Source organism: Mus musculus, chromosome 4 (assembly GCF_000001635.26).
Source record: "Mus musculus strain C57BL/6J chromosome 4, GRCm38.p6 C57BL/6J".
NCBI classification, from domain to species: Eukaryota; Metazoa; Chordata; class Mammalia; order Rodentia; family Muridae; genus Mus; species Mus musculus.
Genome location: NC_000070.6, coordinates 147,041,582 through 147,061,913, shown reverse-complemented (window position 1 = coordinate 147,061,913; position 20,332 = coordinate 147,041,582). Strand labels below are relative to the sequence as shown.

General features: G+C 37.7%; 1 protein-coding gene across 2 annotated transcripts in view; it reads right to left on the bottom strand.

Moving 5' to 3' along the window:
* Positions 1-1,114: 1,114 nt before the first annotated feature.
* Rex2 (reduced expression 2) overlaps positions 1,115-20,332 on the bottom strand; it is an 87,190-nt gene continuing 67,972 nt past the window's right edge. The window contains exons 3-5 of one of the 2 annotated variants that reach the window (NM_001177767.1): positions 9,324-9,408; positions 6,189-6,315; positions 1,115-4,655 (exon numbers count right to left, since the gene is read on the bottom strand). In NM_001177767.1, the coding sequence (NP_001171238.1) occupies positions 2,800-4,655; positions 6,189-6,315; positions 9,324-9,398 (2,058 nt within the window). In that variant the 5' untranslated portion in view covers positions 9,399-9,408 and the 3' untranslated portion in view covers positions 1,115-2,799. The remainder of the gene's footprint in view (positions 4,656-6,188; positions 6,316-9,323; positions 9,409-20,332) is intronic. The other variant, XM_030253012.1, reaches the window with a different exon arrangement.

Below are 20,332 nucleotides of genomic sequence, written 5' to 3'. Positions count from 1 at the left end.
TCCTTATTTTTTTTATATCAAGGAAAATGTGTAAATAGATTTGTTCATTTTAACATATGACATTTTCTTAGATCCTAATTTTCTGAGTCTTCCTGAATTTACTATAAATATTCTAATAAAATGCTTTTGCTTGGCATAAATATTTTTTCATCTTTTTTCAGTATTTCCAAATGTATTTCTTGGATGTTTGGATTTCTAAACTGTGCATGAGATTTTACCTCATCTACCATACAAAGGGTACTTCTTTTAAGATTTACAGATTCATGCTATTTGTATGGATAAACTTAGATATGAAATAAAAAGGAGATTAATACCTTAATAGTGAGTTGTTGTATTTTTCTCCAAAATGTACATTCTAAGGTGTGTAAAATGTGAGCATTCCCTAAATGATTTAGGACAAGAATGGAAATCTTAGTCAGTCCTTGAGGTAGAGTGGAGTATGAAGGTTCAGAGTGGAGTATGAGGAACAATAGGACAGGACACCATAAGGACTTGTTATACGTGTCCCTGGAGAGAGCTTTGGAGTTGTACAGGGACATAGCACAGTTAGGATGGATATCCCTGAAAACTATGAAGCTATATTTTCATTTATTTTTGGTAGTATTTTATCTCATATTCCCTTGAGTCAAGAGAGAGAGAGAAAGAGAGAGAGAGAGAGAGAGAGAGAGAGAGAGAGAGAGAGAGAGAGAGAGACCAGACTTACTGTTGAGGTTCTAAATGCCTTTACATGTTTTCTGTTTCCTGTTTTGTTGTTGTTTGGTTTTGTTTTTTGTTGTTGTCTTTGTTTGATTGTGTGTTTGTTTTAATAAACTAGTACTAATCGAGCAGTAAGCCTGGAATATTGCATAGAATCATCCCTGTTTTAGTTAACACAAATCATCATCTCTAATACACTGTTGCTAAATTTTCTAATGCTAAACACTTATATACAGTTCATATTATTCGTATGTGGGTCAAGGTTGTTATTGACCAGCTGAAAATCACAAATATTAAGTTTAAGTTACAGGTTTACAGAAAATATTCATGACTTCAGCAAATACTTTATGAGAAATAGTTCCAGCGATGATGCAACATTTATTCATCTAATTATAAGTGCAAACTGAAAACAGCCAAGTCAACCTTGTTAAAATATTCAGCTTTATTTACAGGGCAATGAGGAAGGAGATGTTGACAGAGCATAAGGGACTCATAGTCAGTCACTATCCTGAAACGTGAAACCAATAAATCATTTGTCACATTGACGTGATAAGAATAATGAATACTGGATACTCAAAGCACACTTCACATCTGTAGGCATATTATAGGATTAAGAACATGCAGTCTTGGTGGCTCAGTTTGTCAAATACACTATCAACTACAATCTGTGTCAATTTCTTCATTTGAATTAAATATACAAAATGCTGCCAGTTTTATTAGACATTTTGAAGGCGATAGTACACTTTATTTAGTTTCCTTTTGGAATGGATCATTTCTATCTCCATGAATTGTTGCACAACATCATATTCTTCTGGCTTTCACACCTGACTTCATCATATAATATTTGAGGGTGAACAAGTAAAAGTTTAATGAAAATGTTTCTTCACTATCATATATTCAGAGTTACTGCCAGCATAATAGTTGACATTATCTAAGATTTGAACATTGCATGAAGGTTTTCAAAAGTTTTCAGATTCATAATAATTCTCTAGTTTAGAGCACTGACTGTTGAAAAGAATATTACCCGTGTAAAACATATGCCACATTTCCCCAGGAGAACTATTTTTCCCATAAAAATTTTTTTTACATATTTTTTCTGCACTGAAATGAAGTCAAAGATATTTCAGCATATATTATATTTGTTAAGATTCTTGCCTGTATAAATTATCTATTACATTCTAAGAGATAGGCCAAAATAAAGGATTCAAACCGTCAATGTATTTGAAAAGTTTCCCTTTTGGAAGAATTCTCCAGTGAATTTTAAGATGATATTTCTTGTTAAAGGACTATCTCATTCATTTCATTTATAATGTTGCTCTACTGTTTGAAATATCTGTTGATTTGTCAGACTGATGTTGTGGGTACTGCATTTATCACATACAAAATACTTGTAAGGGTTTTTTTAAATGTATAAATTATCTGATTAATTCTCAGTCTGCCTTTATTAGTAAAGCATTTATCACATTCACTGCATTTTTGTAAGTTTTCTCTACTGTATGAATTCTCTGATGCATTCTCAGACTAAGTTTGTGGGAAAATCATTTGTCACATTGACTGCATTTGTAAGGCTTCTTTAATGTATGATTTCTGTGATTAAAAACAAGATAGGATTTCTGGGCAAAACATTTGTCACATTCAATACATTTGTAAGAATTCTCCCCTGTATGAGTTCTCTGATGCCTTCTCAGATTGACTTTCTCAGTAAAGCTTTGTCACATTCACTACATTTGTAAGGTTTCTCTCCTGTATGAATTCTCTGATGAATTCTCAGACAGACATTTTCAGTAAAGGATTTGTCACATTCATTACATTTGTAAGGTTTCTCTCCTGTATGAATTATCTGATGAATACTAAGATGTGATTTTCAGGTAAAGCATTTGTCACATTCATTACATTTGTAAGGTTTCTCTCCTGTATGAATTCTCTGATGAATTCTCAGACAGCCATTTTCAGTAAAGGATTTGTCACATTCATTACATTTGTAAGGTTTCTCTCCTGTATGAATTATCTGATGAATACTAAGATGTGATTTTCAGGTAAAGCATTTGTCACATTCATTACATTTGTAAGGTGTCTCTCCTGTATGAATTCTCTGATGCCTTCTCAGACTGTGTTTGTCACTAAAGCATTTGTCGCATTCATTGCATTTGTAAGGTTCTCTCCTGAATGAATTTTCTGATGAATACTAAGATGGCATTGTTGGGTAAAGCATTTGTCACATTCACTGCATTTGTACAGTTTCTCTCCTGTATGAATTCTCTGATGAATACTAAGATGTGATTTTCGGGTAAAGCATTTGTCACATTCACTGCATTTATAAGGTTTCTCTCCTGTATGAATTCTCTGATGCCTTCTCAGACCGTTTTTCTCAGTAAAACATTTGTCACATTCACTACATTTGTAAGGTTTCTCTCCTGCATGAATTCTATGATGAACTCTCAGAGAGCCTTTGTGAGTAAAGCATTTGTCACATTCACTACATTTGTAAGGTTTCTCTCCTGAATGAATTCTACAATGAATACTAAGATGGGATGGTTGGGTAAAGCATTTGTCACACTCACTGCATTTGTACGGTTTCTCTCCTATATGAATTCTCTGATGAACTCTGAGACTGCCTTTGTCAGTAAAGCATTTGTCGCATTCACTACATTTGTAAGGTTTCTCTCCTGAATGAATTCTACGATGAATACTGAGAGGGGATGGTTGGGTAAAGCATTTGTCGCATTCACTACATTTGTAAGGTTTCTCTCCTGAATGAATTCTACGATGAATACTAAGATGGGATGGTTTGGTAAAGCATTTGTCACACTCACTGCATTTGTAAGGTTTCTCTCCTGTATGAATTCTCTGATGAACTCTCAGACTGCCTTTGTCAGTAAAGCATTTGTCACATTCATTACATTTGTAAGGTTTCTCTCCTGTATGAATTCTCTGATGCTTTCTCAGAGTGAATTTCTCAGTAAAGCATTTGTCGCATTCACTACATTTGTAAGGTTTCTCTCCTGTATGAATTCTCTGATGCTTTCTCAGAGTGCATTTGTCAGTAAAGCATTTGTCGCATTCACTACATTTGTAAGGTTTCTCTCCTGAATGAATTCTACGATGAATACTAAGATGGGATGGTTGGGTAAAGCATTTGTCACACTCACTGCATTTGTAAGGTTTCTCTCCTGTATGAATTCTCTGATGAACTCTCAGACTGCCTTTGTCAGTAAAGCATTTGTCACATTCATTACATTTATAAGGTTTCTCTCCTGTATGAATTCTCTGATGCTTTCTCAGAGTGCATTTGTCAGTAAAGCATTTGTCGCATTCACTACATTTGTAAGGTTTCTCTCCTGTATGAATTCTCTGATGCTTTCTCAGAGTGCATTTGTCAGTAAAGCATTTGTCGCATTCACTACATTTGTAAGGTTTCTCTCCTGAATGAATTGTATGATGAATACTAAGATGGGAAGTTTGGGTAAAGCATTTGTCACTTTCACTATATTTGTAAGATTTCTTTCCTGGATAAATTCTCTGCTGACTTTGAAGATTGTCACTCTGAGTAAAGCATTTGTCAAATTCACCACAAGTGTAAGTGTTCATTTCACTATTGTTTTGTCTAGAAACCAAAACCTCATCAAGATTTTTATTTCTGTTGTGTTCTTTCTTCTCTATGTGGGTTCCTTGATTGAGACTAATGATAGAAGACCCCTTTAAACAGTTTACACAGTCTTTATATGTGCAAACTCCTTTAGTGGTCCCAGTTTTATGTCTTTTTAGGTTTGAGGATTGGAGAGTGGCATCTCTGTGGTTAGTGTTATAAGGTGTACTTTCGGAGGATTCATGGATCACATTTCTAAGCTCATTACATTTAGAAGACTTCTTTCGGTTATGCCCATGCTCATTGACAATGTGCTGTGTGTCTTGTTCCAAGACCTTCTCCTTCTCATAGTTTCCACATATGCAGTGATTTTCTGAAAAAAGGGGGAATTAGGGATAACAGGGATTACTTATATGAGGAGTAAGTATGATCCAATAATCACTGTTCTATGTATTCATATTCTCAAGAGAGGTTTTCCTTTTTTTAATCATTGCATGGATCCTCAGAAGTACCTCAAATCTGATCTATATCAAATGGCAAAAGTGATAATAGCCTTCTAAGATTGTACCACCAACCCATATAAAAAAGGTTAACCCGGAATTGCTCCTATCTAAAGGAAATAAAGAGTGTCCCTTTATCTACAGGGACAAAGAGTGGAGCAGAAACTGAAGGAAAGTCCATCCAGAGACTGCCAAACCTGGGCATCCATTCCATCTGCACACACCAAACACTGATATTATTGCTGATGCCATAAAGTGCTTGTTTTCAGGAACCTGATATAGTTTCTCCTGAGAGTTTCTGCAGAGCCTGACCAATACAGATGCAGATGCTTGCAGGCAACGATCTGACTATGCACAGAGACCCCAAAGTAAAGTTATGGGAAGGACTGAAGGAGCTAAAGGTGTTTACAACCTCATAAAAAGAAAAACATCAACAAACCAGATACCCCAGAGCTCCCAAGGACTAAACCACCAACCAGAGTACACACATGGAGGGACCAATGACTCCAGCTGTTTAGGTAAAAGAGCACTGTCTTATCTTTCATCAATTGGAAGAGAGGCACTTAGACCTATGAAGCCTCAATGCCCCAGCAGAGAAGAAACCTAGAGCAGTGAAGCAGATGTGGGTGGGTGGGGAAGTACCCTCATAGAAGCATGGGGTAGGGGGGATAGAATAAGGGGTTTGTGGAGGGGAAACTGGAAAGTGCTATATCATTTGAAATATAATAATTAAAATAACCAATTTAGAAAAGAAAAAAAAGAATATTCTACTTTGCAGAATCTAGAACTTCTAAGTGATTGATCTGTAGTGAAATGTCAGAAAGTAGATCTCTGAACAATATAGCTCTAATTTTAAAATTACAATTGGATTTAGAGTGACATTGTATAGCTTTGGTCAGGTATAAATTTATGATGTAACTGAAACTGTCATGAGAAATCATTAAATAGTTTTGTTTCAACATCCAAAATATAGGATAAAGATCAGGTTGCCCCAGAAAAAAACAGAGACCAAATGTCAAACACTTAATAAAAAACCCTCCAAACCAACGGCACTGTGTCCACTTGAATCTTGTCCACTTTCTAAAATCATAAATAAGAGACTTTTAAGGCAATGGTAAGAAGAAATACTCCAATTATTATATGTACAGAAATACAATTCCTTATTCTGAATGTTTAAATTTTTTTGAAATTAAAAGTCTTGACTGAAGCTAGATAAGTGGGGAAGAGAGATCTCAGAGAATATAGCACTGGTTACCTTTCCAAAGTAATCAGAGAAATGTAAAGGAAAAGTTATGAATTTAAGCATTATTTCCCTCATTTGAGGTCTCTAAGTATTTCAGAGAGTTTATACAAATTAGGAAAATTTAAAAAAAGTATCCGTAATTCAACAAAAAGTACGTTCTTACCCACAAACAACAGATTGTTGTAATTCTCCAACATCACATCCATGTACAATGTCCTCTGAGCAAAATTGAGACATTCCCATTCCTCCGATGAGAAGTCCAAAAACACGTCCTTGAAGGTTAATAGACACTGTAATGAAAAACTACCTAGGTGTTACTAGACAAAAATGATTTATTATGTTAAAGAGAACTAATTAAGATACACCTCGTGATATAAATGAGGCAAGAATATTGAATGATATTTTCTTAGTTTATGGAGTTGTGTTTCAAGACATGAATTGCTGCTCTTCCATAGACAACCTATACAATGATTTACTATAATGCTTACATTCAGAAAGGCTCTTGTCTTAACCAATTTTCTTTGATTTACTGAGACCTTAAGCAGCAAATGAAAGATTTGCCACCATTGGGCTAGAGTGATGGCTCAACAGTTAAGAGCTCTTCAGAAGGTCCTGAGTGTAAATACCAGCAACCACATGGTGGCTCACAACCATCTGTAATGATATCTGACACCCTCTTCTGGTGTCTGAAGACAGCTACAGTGTACTTATGTATAAGAATAAAGAAATTCTTGGGCCAGAGGGAGCAGAGCTGGAGCAAGCAGAGGTCCTGATTTTAATTCCCAGCAACCACATGATGGTTAACAACCACCTGTACAGCTACAGTGTACTCAAATACATAAAATAAATAAGTAAATCTTAAAAAAAAAAAAGATTTGCCACCATCACCATTTACAAAAGTTTTGTGTGCAGTTTGGTTTGTATAATATCTTTTCAAGGCCTCTATTATGAAATTTGTTTCCCAGCACCAACATGGCACTACACAATGGATTGTTAAATCCAGTTCTTTAAAATCCAATGATCTCTACTTAACACTACAGGCAGGAGAAATACATACCACAAATGCATACATTCAGGCACATGTAACCAACATATACTGAAGAAAAATAAAGTTTAACTTTATTAACAGATACACTCTAAAATACTCAGACTTGTTTAGATTTCTATTTCTCTGAGAATGCATGATATAACCATCTCAAAAACAGTAAACACATATAAGATGTACATTTGATGTCAAGATGCAATAATGAATATTTATGAAATATGGACTGATATAAAAAAGAATCATAAATCATCAATTATAATGAGAAAAAATATGCTTTAAAATTTTACAGTGTCCATCTTTCTCAAATATGGACACGAGCTGAGTCCTGTGTGCAGCTGTGTCTTCCATGACGGTATTATAATATATTTATTTGACAATCTGATGCCTATGCAAAATGCTACATCCTCTCTAGAGCAAACAGGTAGAATATGAAATGCAGAATTAATGGATGGATTGAATGTCATAGTTTTGGTGTTAAAAAACATAAAACTGCAACATCAGAGCATTGAACGTTCTGTATAACACAGAACCAATGCTTTGGGAAGATATTTTAGGAAAACATTTCCAAAACCATAAAGTAAGAAAACCAGTATTTGTGAGCATTAAAATTCCTGAACATTTTATGTAAGTTGGCATGAGCAATACACAACATAACAATTTCATAACTGCCATATGGCCTTTCACTGAAGAATGATTAGTTATGGGTGTGTAAGCAAATGTCATAGGTGGCAATGCATTCCAATGAACTACAATCATTTTCTTTGCTCAAACTGTGTTTTCAAATTGATGAAGAATTATTCTAACTCTCCATGAATATTTAATAATTTATTCCTCATGGTATCATCTTAATTGAAATTTTTAATCTTCTAATCTTAACTTTCTTTTCATCAGAATTTAACCATTTGTGTATCAGAGTTGTAGCTTGCATAGAAAAGCATGATTTCTATTTCTTCCTTTGTTTATCAAAAACTAAAATACACAGGTTATATACTGTCTATTTTACAAATGAGCCTAAAATTGTAAACCTGGGGCATGAAAAAAAAATTACTAACATGTAAGGTGCTTGCTGTTTCTGCATAGAAACCGAATTTAATTCTCTCAAAGTATATTGCAGCTCACTATTATGCCTGACTTCAGTCTCCAAGGTTTGGCGCTGAACTCAATGTTTTAGGGGCATAATGTGTAATTCTATACACATAAAAACATTCAGATGAGCACATATATACCTAAAGAAAATAGTATTGCAATAAAAAAATAGAAACATTGCCACAACCCTTCAGCTTTCCCTATGTAATGCATTGCTTGGCTGAAGAGGAATAACATAGGCTATATCAAACTGTCTTCCTTCTAAAAAAAAAGGAGACAGAAAATAGGAAGGATATTCATTTATGCTTGAAAATTGATGGATTATGCACAGTACCAAGGCTATCCTCTTTAGATAAATGTTACAAATATATTTCATGTGATAAAATACAAAGGTGAAAACCACAGGGCCTACACTACTTCTAAAGACTGAAACAAAAATGAAAGGAAAATAAGCATGTCTACATTGAGTATGTATCTCGGGAATAGTATCTCTCAAGTCATATTTCAGGTGTCAACACTTCAATGAGTACTGTGTGACTTAAAATGTTAAAAAGAATTGTCAGAATACTGAAATCTGCATCAGCTAATAATCACATCAAAGACAAAATGAGAGATAATCCCCTTCCATCATCTGTGCTTCTAGGGAGCTGATACACTTATTATTAGGATTCAAGACAGTGGGCCTCATATAATTTTACTCTATTACAAATTCTACTCTGATATGTGTGTTGCTTACTGATATGAGTTTCTATATATTTCCATATCCACATTCATAGCCTTGTGTCTGGAAACCTGAATATCCCTGAAGTGCAATTTATGTGTGACAAGAAACCTTACTTCCTCCATACTAATATAAAAGGATATATATAACCTTATCAAACATAGGAAATAGTCATCAATATATTTTTGAGGCATCACTTCCAATAGATGCTCTTTGACACCTACAGTTCTATGGGAATTACATGTCTTCATAGTATACATACCAGTGAAAATATAAAGCTATTGTATACATGAGAAACCAAATTGTTATATTTTCATCATCACAAAGGAAAATGAAGAGCACAGAAAATAATCCTCCTAGGTAATATTACACATACATATGATAGAACTTTTGAATGTTTTGAATATAAAAGGGATTTAAAAAAGAAATGAAGACAGGATACTGACCTGTGCAGTGTTTTCCAGAGAAGCACTCATTCTTTTAGTTGTTCTTCTCCCAGATTCTTGGTGAGGAGCAAACATTCAAGTTCTTCTTAAATTTCACATCAAGGATTGAACAATGAAATAAATGAAATGCCATTAGAGACAATGCTAAACCACATTAAAAAACAAATAAAGCAAAGTAATACCAGGGCTCTTGCCAATATTTCTACCGACATGATACATTTTGACTGATAAAGAGTATGAGTACAATCTGAGGATGATTTCTAATTTCAGGAGTCATCAGGCACAAACACAGAGCACATGGATACCTGCTGTAAAGTACTGATACTCAGGGTTATTACTGAAAACTAATATTTCTGGACTAGAGTCAAAGACAAAGGGCTAGTGGATGCCAATTAATGAGAATTGATGAGGAAAATAATGATTTCTTAGAAACAAGTAAACTTTCTAGGTCATAACACTAGGCTATGTAATAAGAAAAAGCCTACTCGGGTCCCAAGTGTTTCTTCAAAGACTGCGTAAGAACTAAATAGATGTACCACTGAATTCGCAAGTTGCTTTAGAAAACACCAAAATAATATTGCATAAAGTACATTGCAGAAAACAGAAAAAGGGGTATGTTGTAGACTCCTCACAAAAAAATGACTTTATTTGTATTCCCAAAAAAATGACCATAAAATATGTACAATGAAAAAAGTAACAAAGTGCACCAAAGTACATTAAACAAAGACTTTTTCTGTGGATGCAGAAAGGAAACTCTACTTAATTTCATGCCAGAGATGAAAGACTATTTCAACAGGCACAAACAAAACAAGTCACAGCACAATGTATGTACAGTGAGAGAGGGCTCATAACCATGATATAGTTACAAAAAGCCTAGGGAAAAATATCACAGGGGATCACTGTGAAAGCTCTGGGTATTTTGAGAACAAAAGGAATATTCCTCAGTCTAAGGAAGATAATAGCCAACATCCTACACCTCTCACTACAAAAGATAAAGACAGCTGTCATCATTCTACTCCTTTTTTCTAAAGAGAGACAAGGATGTGCAAAGCCACCACAATACCTTTTCACAGTACAGTAGTGCTTACAAAGAGCAAATAAGACCTGGAATATTTTCAATGTGTCAAATAAGGATACAGAGAAGGTACATTTTCTCAAATTACAAGGAATATAATTCTTCAACTCAAGAACTACAAATATTTAAAGAGAACACTCCAATCTGATAATACACTTAATAAGCTACTGAAAATACAAGAAAATATCACTTGGTTTTATACATTCCTAAAGAATAATCTGAGATATCAGAAGACCCCTTAGTGTCTAAAAAGGTCTTGGATATGCTGCTGTAACATAAAAACTAATAAAAGACCTCTCTTGTCTACTAGACGTAAGGAGTCGATCGCTCTCCCTACATGCTTATCCTGTGTTCTGAAATACCAAACTGTCTGTCTGACAGTGTATGTCTACCAGTGCACCCATGGTTTTACATGCTTCCTCCATGAAGTCACCAGAAAAAATACAGCTTCTACTTTAAAACTTGAAACTGACATTTCCTCCAATACACACCTTTTTCTGAATAGGCATAACTCTGCACTTTTTAGCCTTCCAGTTAATTTACTATCACTTGCTTTTTGTTTTTGTTGTTGTTGTTGTTGTTGTTGTTTTGGAGACAAGGTTTCTCTGTATAGCCCTGGCTATCCTGGAATTCACTCTGTAGACCTGGCTGGCCTTGAACTCAGAAATCCGCCTGCCTCTGCCTCCCAAGTGCTGGGATTAAAGGCATGCACCACCACCGCCTGGCTTACTATCACTTGCTATATCAAATATTTTTAAAGTAGACAAAGGTCAAATAGCTATATGTAGTAGTCAGACAAGGCCATAACCTTCTCATCTGTGGGGAATTGCAGGCTGGTCTCCAGTCGAGCTGAGGTCTAAACCCAGGTGGTCATAATTCACCTACATGACACGGTAGGCGTTCCCTCATGCTCCTGGAGCTCAGGCCCCTGCATAAGGCACAACCTCCCACAGCCCCTACAAGAGAAGCATGGTCAGTAGTCAAGTAAGCAATGGCCCAAGCTTCTGACCTTCAGGCTAAACTCCTCCCCAGTTACCTAGCAACAGTGAAGACCATAAAAAGGTATGCTCAGCCCCCACCTTGCTCTCTCTCACTCCTTTGTCCTCTAACCTCTCACTTCTCTCTTCTTTTCCCTTTCTCTTTGTCTTCTCTCTCCTTTATCTTAGTTCTCTCCTCTCCTCTCCTATCCTTCTCCTCCCTCCCCTCCCCTCCCCTCCCCTCCCCTCCTTTCTCTCTCTCTCTCTCTCTCTCTCTCTCTCCCTCTCCCTTCTCTCTTTCCCCCTGCATTTCTCTAATAAAGCTCTTAAACCATAGAGTCTCTGCTCCTTAAAGTTCCGCTGGGCACTGTGGACAGTGTTGAGAAATTCTTCCCTTTTCCCTCTCTCCCACAACCCTGCTGGCTTTAGCAAAGTAGCTGGGGGGGGCATCCCCAGGTAGGCCTTCCCCTTGACCACCCCCTGAAGAGTGTGATAGAGGAATACCCACCCAGGGATGAGTGAATAGGGTAGATAGCAGTCCTCCTACACCTGACTGACCAGAGAATAGGGAAACTCTGGTGGGGTGTGGGCATCTTTTTCCTTCCATTCTTCCGCAGGGCCCCCCCCTTTTTATTTTGTTCCCAACACTCATCTAGTGTTCCTGAGGAATGTCTCTATAAATTTGGTTCTGCAACTCCCAGATGTACGCAGATAGTGTCACATCTAAGTGCTGAAACAATGTGCATCTTATTCCAGTTGTCTTGTCCTATTCCTTATCACCAAAATGGGCTACATTGTGATGCCATACAGTACTAATAAATGCTTATTCATTGATTAAAATCAGTAGAGTGTGGGAAGCCACATGTGCCGTTGCAGAGTGGCACTGACTACTGCTGGCCACCACGCATAAGATTGGACAAACAACCAATGTGTACATATGCAGTAAAGTTTTTTGCAAAGACACTGCCTGGCCCAGGCATGATAATGAGGTTCTGTAAGGTACTGAGAGTATAACCAATCAGATGTGAGACATGCAAATGAGGTATGATAATGAGGTTCTGTAAGGTACTGAGAGAGGGTAGCCAATCAGATGAGGAACATGCAAATGAGGCTTAGTGCATAACCAATCCAGGTGTGAGACACGCCCCTCCTAGGCCTATAAAAGCAGCACCAGTTCTGGGCTCGAAGTCTTTTCGCCTCTACAATCAAGCTCTCCCAATAAACGTGTGCAGAAGGATCCTGTTGCAGCATCGTTCTTCCTGGCCAGTCGAGCGCGCGCAAGAAGTGGTGCCGAAAACCCGGGACAAGAAACATCTTCAGGCACGAGCGAAGACCCCCTGCTACAGGGAGGATTCAGAACTGCATCACGGGGAAGGAGCAGTTAATAAAGGTTCCCGCAAAACAGACTGCTGAGAAGGATCCAGCGTGGATTCAGAACTCTTCAGCTGGGGAACGGTGGTAATGAAGTGTTCCTGCAAAACAGACTGCTGAGAAGGATCCGGAGTGGATTCAGAACTCTTCAGCTGAGGAACGGCGGTACCGGTAAGTAGAAAGAAATTAATGTGAGAGGCATGCTCTCCTACGAAATAGATCTGATAATTGTTGCTGGGGTTGCTATCTTTCTTGCCTTGATCTTATATCATGGCTTTAATTGTCAACTCCCAAAATGTAAAGATACAAAAAATAGTATAAAAAATAGTAAAAAGCAGAAAATTAAGTCAATTTACCCTCCTCTCGAGGACTCTGAGTCGTTAGAATTGTCTAGCTCAGAGGATTCCGAATTATCAACAGGAGAGGAGGAAGATTTGAAGGAGGCTGCTGCGGAGTATGAGGCAGAAAGATCTGGTCCAATAGGGAGGAGTTTCAGTGCTCCCCCACCTACTCCGCCTTATGCAGATAAGAAAGCAATTGGCAATGGTCACTCTTTTTGCACTCCTAAAGGGTTGCAAAAAATATGTCAGGCTTTTCCTGTTTTTCAGGATCATGCTCAACAGCGATATTATGAGCCAATATCGCATAAACAAGTAAAAGAGCTAGCAGAGTCAGTAAGGACCTATGGAGTTAATGCCTCATTTACTCAGTCCCAAATTGATAGATTGGCTCACAATGCCATGACTCCTTTTGATTGGATGAGTGTGGTAAAGGCATGTCTTACGATGGGACAGTATCTAGATTGGAAGTCTATATGGCATGATCTGTGTTTGAGTCAGGCCCGTGCTAATGCTACTGCAGGGCAACAAGCATGGAGCTTTGAAATGCTTACAGGTCAGGGTATATGGACAAACAATCAATTAGGATACCCAGTGCAGGTCTATGATCAAATTAATCAGGCAGCGGTGAAAGCTTGGAAAGCATTGCCTAATCGAGGAGAGGTATCTGGTAACTTGACAAAAATTATTCAGGGAACTAATGAGCCGTTCTCTGAATTTGTGGCTCGCATGATGGAAGCGGCAGGACGTATATTTGGTGATGCTGAGGCCGCAATGCCATTAATTGAACAATTAGTTTATGAGCAATGTACCAAAGAATGCAGAAATGCTATCACACCATGGAAAGGGAAAGGGCTACAAGCATGGATGAAAGCCTGTAGAGAAATAGGAGGACCTCTTTCAAATGCAGGGCTGGCTGCCGCAGTTTTGATGGCACAAGCAAAAGAAATAAGCTGCTATAATTGTGGACAAACAGGTCATATGCAAAAGCAGTGTACAAAGGGTAGAAAGAATAGATTTGAAAAAACAGAACCAGGTACTTGCCCAAAATGTGGGAAAGGAAGACATTGGGCAAATGAATGTAGATCAGTCAGAGATATAAAAGGAAGGCCAATACCTCAGTTTAAAGTGCAACAGCCAAAAAACGGGGTGAGGGGCCCCCGTCCCCAGGGCCCCCAAATGTATGGGGCATTTCAGACCACAGTGTCCATGAGGCCACCCAGAGACTGAGGAGAGCCACTCCGGGTTCAGCAGGATTGGACATCTGTGCCACCTCCAGAGTAATTCTTACACCTCAAATGGGGTGCCAACCTATTTCATCAGACTTTAGAGGTCCCTTACCAAAGGATACAGTGGGCCTACTGTTGGGTAGGTCCTCTTCTGCTTTGAAAGGATTGATGATACATCCTGGAGTTATAGACTCAGATTATGAGGGACAAGTTAAGATTATGTGTTCTGCACCCCGAGGTATTGTAGCCATTTCTCCTGGAGATCGCATTGCTCAATTACTGATTCTTCCTAGTTTGCATAACATGTTCCCTAGTAGCCAGGATTCCCAAGGAGATAAGGGACTCGGTTCTACAGGAACTAATGTGGCCTACATATTTTTAGATTTGGATAATCGTTCCACTTTACAATTACAAATAGAAGGAAAAACCTTTCAAGGTATAATGGATACAGGAGCAGATAAAAGCATTATATCCAGTAATTGGTGGCCCGCTTCTTGGCCTGTTAATCAATCATCACATAGCTTACAAGGATTAGGATATGAGGCTACCCCAACTATAAGTGCAAAATCCTTACAATGGAAAGATAAAGAAGGAAGAACAGGGCTTTTTCAACCTTATGTACTCCCTTTACCTGTAAACTTATGGGGAAGAGATGTGTTGTCAGCCATGAACTTTATATTGACTAATGATTACTCTCCGAAAAGCAAGGAAATGATGAAAGGAATGGGATATATACCTGGACTAGGTCTTGGAAAAAACTTACAAGGTAGAATTTCACCAGTTAAAGCCACAGAAAAAGTAGATAAGAAAGGGCTGAGTTTTTTCTAGGGGCCACTGAGGAGCCTTTGCCCATTCCATGGCATACGGAGGACACGGTGTGGGTGCCTCAGTGGCCTTTACCCTCTGAGAAGTTAAAAGCAGCTAAAGAATTAGGACAAAAACAATTAGACCTGGGACATGTGGAACCCACTCAATCACCCTGGAACACCCCTATTTTCGTTGTAAAGAAGAAGTCAGGTAAATGGAGATTGTTACATGACCTAAGAGCCATTAATGCACAAATGCAAGTTATGGGTCCTGTACAAAGAGGACTCCCCCTACTCTCAGCTCTACCTAAGGATTGGAGAATTATAGTAGTAGATATTATGTACATGTATCCATCGATACCAGTTCTGGTGTCCTACATGCCTCTCCCTTGACAGGGGAAAAGGCAGTTCATGTCATATCTCACTGCTTAGAGGCTTGGGCTGCATGGGGCAAGCCCCTAGTGTTAAAGACAGATAATGGTCCTGCATATACTTCTTCTAAATTTAGCCAATTTTGCAAACAAATGCAAGTAAAACATATTACTGGATTGCCCTATAATCCACAGGGCCAAGGCATCATTGAGAGAGCCCACCGCACTCTGAAACAATATTTGCAAAAACAGAAAGGGGAAATAGAGGCTATGACGCCAAAGATGGCTCTATCCCTTGCAATATTTACTCTTAATTTTCTAAAATTAGATGATGCTAGAAGATCACCAGCTGAAAGGCATGGACAATGGCCTCAATCGCCCAATGAAATGGTCAAATGGAAAAATGTCCTTGATAATAAATGGTATGGCCTGGATCCTATCTTAATCAGGTCCCGGGGAGCTATTTGTGTTTTTCCACAGGGTGAAGAAAATCCACTTTGGGTCCCGACGCGACTGACAAGGACCCTGAAAGAGCAAGATGAACCCCAAGATGATTCTCCTGCTCCTGATGATTGAAACCAGGATAAGTATACCTTTATGGGCCATAGTAAGATCATGGCCAGTACCTTTACCGGTACATTCCAATTCTTCTACCTAGCCTTTGTTTTTTGCAAAGGAATGTTTTTTGGATGTGCCTTATGCACGACAAACTCCTCAAGAGCCACGGGTGTATAAGAGTACTAGTTTTCATTTAAATTATACATTATGCTTTGTGCATAATGTGGATAAACCTTTTACACCCTGTATATTTTTTAAGAAAAAGATTATCTCTAATTGGGCAGATCAAATTAATACTGCTGACACTATAAGTCAGATAGCAGAAAAAACGTCTGAGGCATTGCTTACCCTGCAAAGGGTGGATTCTCATATCACCTCAGGGTTAATGTTAGTGAATCAGAGAGTGGATATTTTACAACATGACATGGAACAGATGATGGATGTCATACAAATGAGTTGTGTGGCATCCACTTTGCATGTGTGCATTATTCCCAATAGGTACATTAATAATTCTTTTATTAAAAGTACAGACCTATCAAATTACCTGAAGGGGAACTGGTCGCAGGAGCTGGAAAGGTTGCAGATGAGGCTGCAGATGCAGATCCTGAACCTTAATGGGACCAGAGTGGAACCAGTGACCCTCGGAGACTTTACCTCTTGGCTTACCTCTGCTTTTTCTTACTTTAAGGAATGGGTGGGAGTGATTTTGTTTGGTGCTGCCATATGCTGTGGACTGGTGTTCATGCTCTGATTGGTATGCAAATTCAGAACTCAACAAAAAACATGACAAGGTGATTATAACTCAGGCACTTTTAGCTATTGAAAACGGCTCCTCCCCTGAAATTTGGTTATCTATGCTCAAGAATTAGTCAGCATGAGATTAGATGAGAGAGACTCAACGATCATTGATCAGCCCTTGCTCATCAATAGGGTGATCATGATTTCCCCACTAATTCATTTTTTGGCTGGCCTCTTTTGCAGAGTTCGCCCTAGGTCATTTAGCAGTTATTGTCACACAGCACTGCGGTATCCAGAGACGGGCAACTTTCCTCGTGCACAGTCCAACCTAAGACATGGGGCCCGGTGGCGATAGGGTTATCCTATGACGGGTAAGGCTGTGACATTAGAGGAACGACCTAAAACAGGAGCCACGGTGGATGGGCATAATTGCACAGGCCTAGTCCAGCCTCATTTTATTAAAACAAACAGGGGGAGATGTGGGAAGCCACATGTGCCGTTGCAGAGTGGCACTGACTACTGCTGGCCACCACGCATAAGATTGGACAAACAACCAATGTGTACATATGCAGTAAAGTTTTTTGCAAAGACACTGCCTGGCCCAGGCATGATAATGAGGTTCTGTAAGGTACTGAGAGTATAACCAATCAGATGTGAGACATGCAAATGAGGTATGATAATGAGGTTCTGTAAGGTACTGAGAGAGGGTAGCCAATCAGATGAGGAACATGCAAATGAGGCTTAGTGCATAACCAATCCGGGTGTGAGACACGCCCCTCCTAGGCCTATAAAAGCAGCACCAGTTCTGGGCTCGAAGTCTTTTCGCCTCTACAATCAAGCTCTCCCAATAAACGTGTGCAGAAGGATCCTGTTGCAGCGTCGTTCTTCCTGGCCAGTCGAGCGCGCGCAAGAGTAGAGTAGGGAATGACATTTTTCAAGCCCTAAATGAAAATGCCTGCAAACTCTAGTGTTACTTTCTGAAAAAGTGGCTACTCATATTGACTGTGTTTAAGGAACACGTGAATGTAGTAAATTAAGACAAGTTTTTAAGTCAAGAACCAACTTAGATAATAAATATATGAAAATATGCACAAAAGAAGTAGATATAAATTTTCTATGAGCGCACAGGAAATAAGAAAATTCTTATGTGGAATAAATGAATGTAATAGAACTCAAGTACAACACAGGAAAGCTATATATATAAAGAATAGAGAGAACAATGTGAAATATAATATAAAACCCACAATGCAAGAAACATCTTATAGATTACAAATCCCAAGGAATAAAATCTCAGAAATATCATTACTTCATTCAGCATCCTCTAAAAACTTCACTATAAAATCCCTACTACAAATCAGATTCAATGAAACATATATGTATGTAATGAACTGCACTATTTGTGAATCCTGGTTTTCAGTTCAGGAAGAAGAAAATGTCCAAAAACAAACAGATAGCATAACAAGACAAAGGTTCACAGTCTTCTCAATTGAACTTAATATATTTCTAATCTACCTACAGGGGATGGAGTGAGGATTAATGTTTAGGAGCACTGTGTTTTCTTCCAGGTGACTGGAGTCTCATAACAACACACAAATGGCAGCTCTCATGCCAGAGTATTCAATGCCTTCTTCCATACTCTGCATACCCTGCACATGTGTGATTCACAGACAGGAATGCAGACTAACACTCATATTCATAAAAGAACAAGAAAACAACAACAAAAAAAAACATGAAAGAAAACAACTAGCTACAAACATTTGAAAAACACAAAGAAAACAGATACAATAGAAAAGGAAGATATTTCATTTAACCTTTTCAATGATGGTATGATTGCATTAATAAACAAGCAGAATCTTTGTTCTTGTCAAATTCTTTGACATTGAAGAATTTATGATTTAAAATCCTGAATCACTGTAAATACACACACACACACACACACACACACACACACACACACACACACACACACATATGATTGACAATCTTCAGAAAGGACCTGAATTTCTAACATAGTACTGTTCTCAGTAGATAAAAAGAAAAGATTGAGAATACTAGAAACACTTTCCTAAGAGTGATACAATTAAGACTGATATTTAGGTAGCATTTTAGGTTGGATATCATGAGACCCACTTCTAATCAGAGATCACTCAAATCTCAGAGGCATAGAGAATCTTTAAGTTAATGGTGATAATATTTTACCCTGCTCAGTTTCTGAATTAATCATGGAACAACAATGAAAGGAGTCTAACAACTTCTAAAAGGACACACATTAAGAAAAACACCATAGCTTCCTTGAAATGTTCCTTTTTTTAAACCTCTGTAATTATTAGTTTATTAGTATCATCCAGGACTCATGTTCAGTATTCCTCCTCAAATTACATTAACAAATGCAAATGTAAACAACCCAAGTCAGAATTATATAAAAGCACTCCATCACAAAAGCACATAAAATTACAAGAATGCTATTTTAAAACACTGACACTTTAAGAGAATGATAATCTCAAAAAACAACCCACAAACTGCCAAAATGTTGCAGATTAAACATGATTAATTAATGAGTTTGGATTTTATAAAGAAAAAGCAATTGGATTGGGCCACTGCTACTATTATGCAAAGTTTATCCTCTTCCCTTATATCTGATTTATAAAGGGACAAACCACAATATAGGAAAATGTACCCTTCATATTAAATGTGGCATAATTTTAAAAGCTGACTCAACTAATTAAAAACACCTTTAAACAGTCAAGTTTCCTGAGCAATCTGTATTTAGATAGATGGGCAAAGGCATTACAGCCAGCATTCTTGTGATAGCCTTCGCTGGGACTAAGGTCAACAAATAGTACGACATTCTTGTATTTAAATTCTCGTATTTTAAGCTTGTATTTTTTGAGGATAAATTCTCAGGTCTTCTTTAGTAGGGGAAACTGCAAAATATACATAGTAATGGCAGTTAAAGGAGAGTGCTCCTGTAAGGATTAGAACATACTTTTCTACTAGTGTTCAAGGACAAACTTTCAGATTGCTTGATTCTAATAATCCCACGGTGTGACAGAATTGACCACTCCTTGCTTTGCCAAGTAGGTTATATAATATCTCTTATCCAACTGGTGACGATTTAGGAGATTCTTCAACTATGGATGAAAATGTTACCCCTACCACAATAGCAGGGTCTGTGGACCAAAGCTTTCTTCCAGCTAACTAGATGAAAAGATACACACTGTAATAATCCATGTGACCCAAAATGGGCAAAAGCAAAAAACTGCCCCTCGGGAAGAAAACTTTCAGACCTATGAAAAGGACAACAATACTAATAAAAAAAATGTATTTACTTAAAAGCATTCAGAATGTCAACAAAACAGCCGCAAGTTTTTTTAATTACAGAGTGGTAATCAGTTACCAGAACAACAGTTATCTTTGTATAAACTGCATCAGACACAACTGAAGATAAAAAAAAATATTAAACACAAAAATAAAACCAAAAGAAAAAAAAACCCAAACTACTGAACCCATATATAACTAATACGTGCTGTGCACCAACCATAAAAT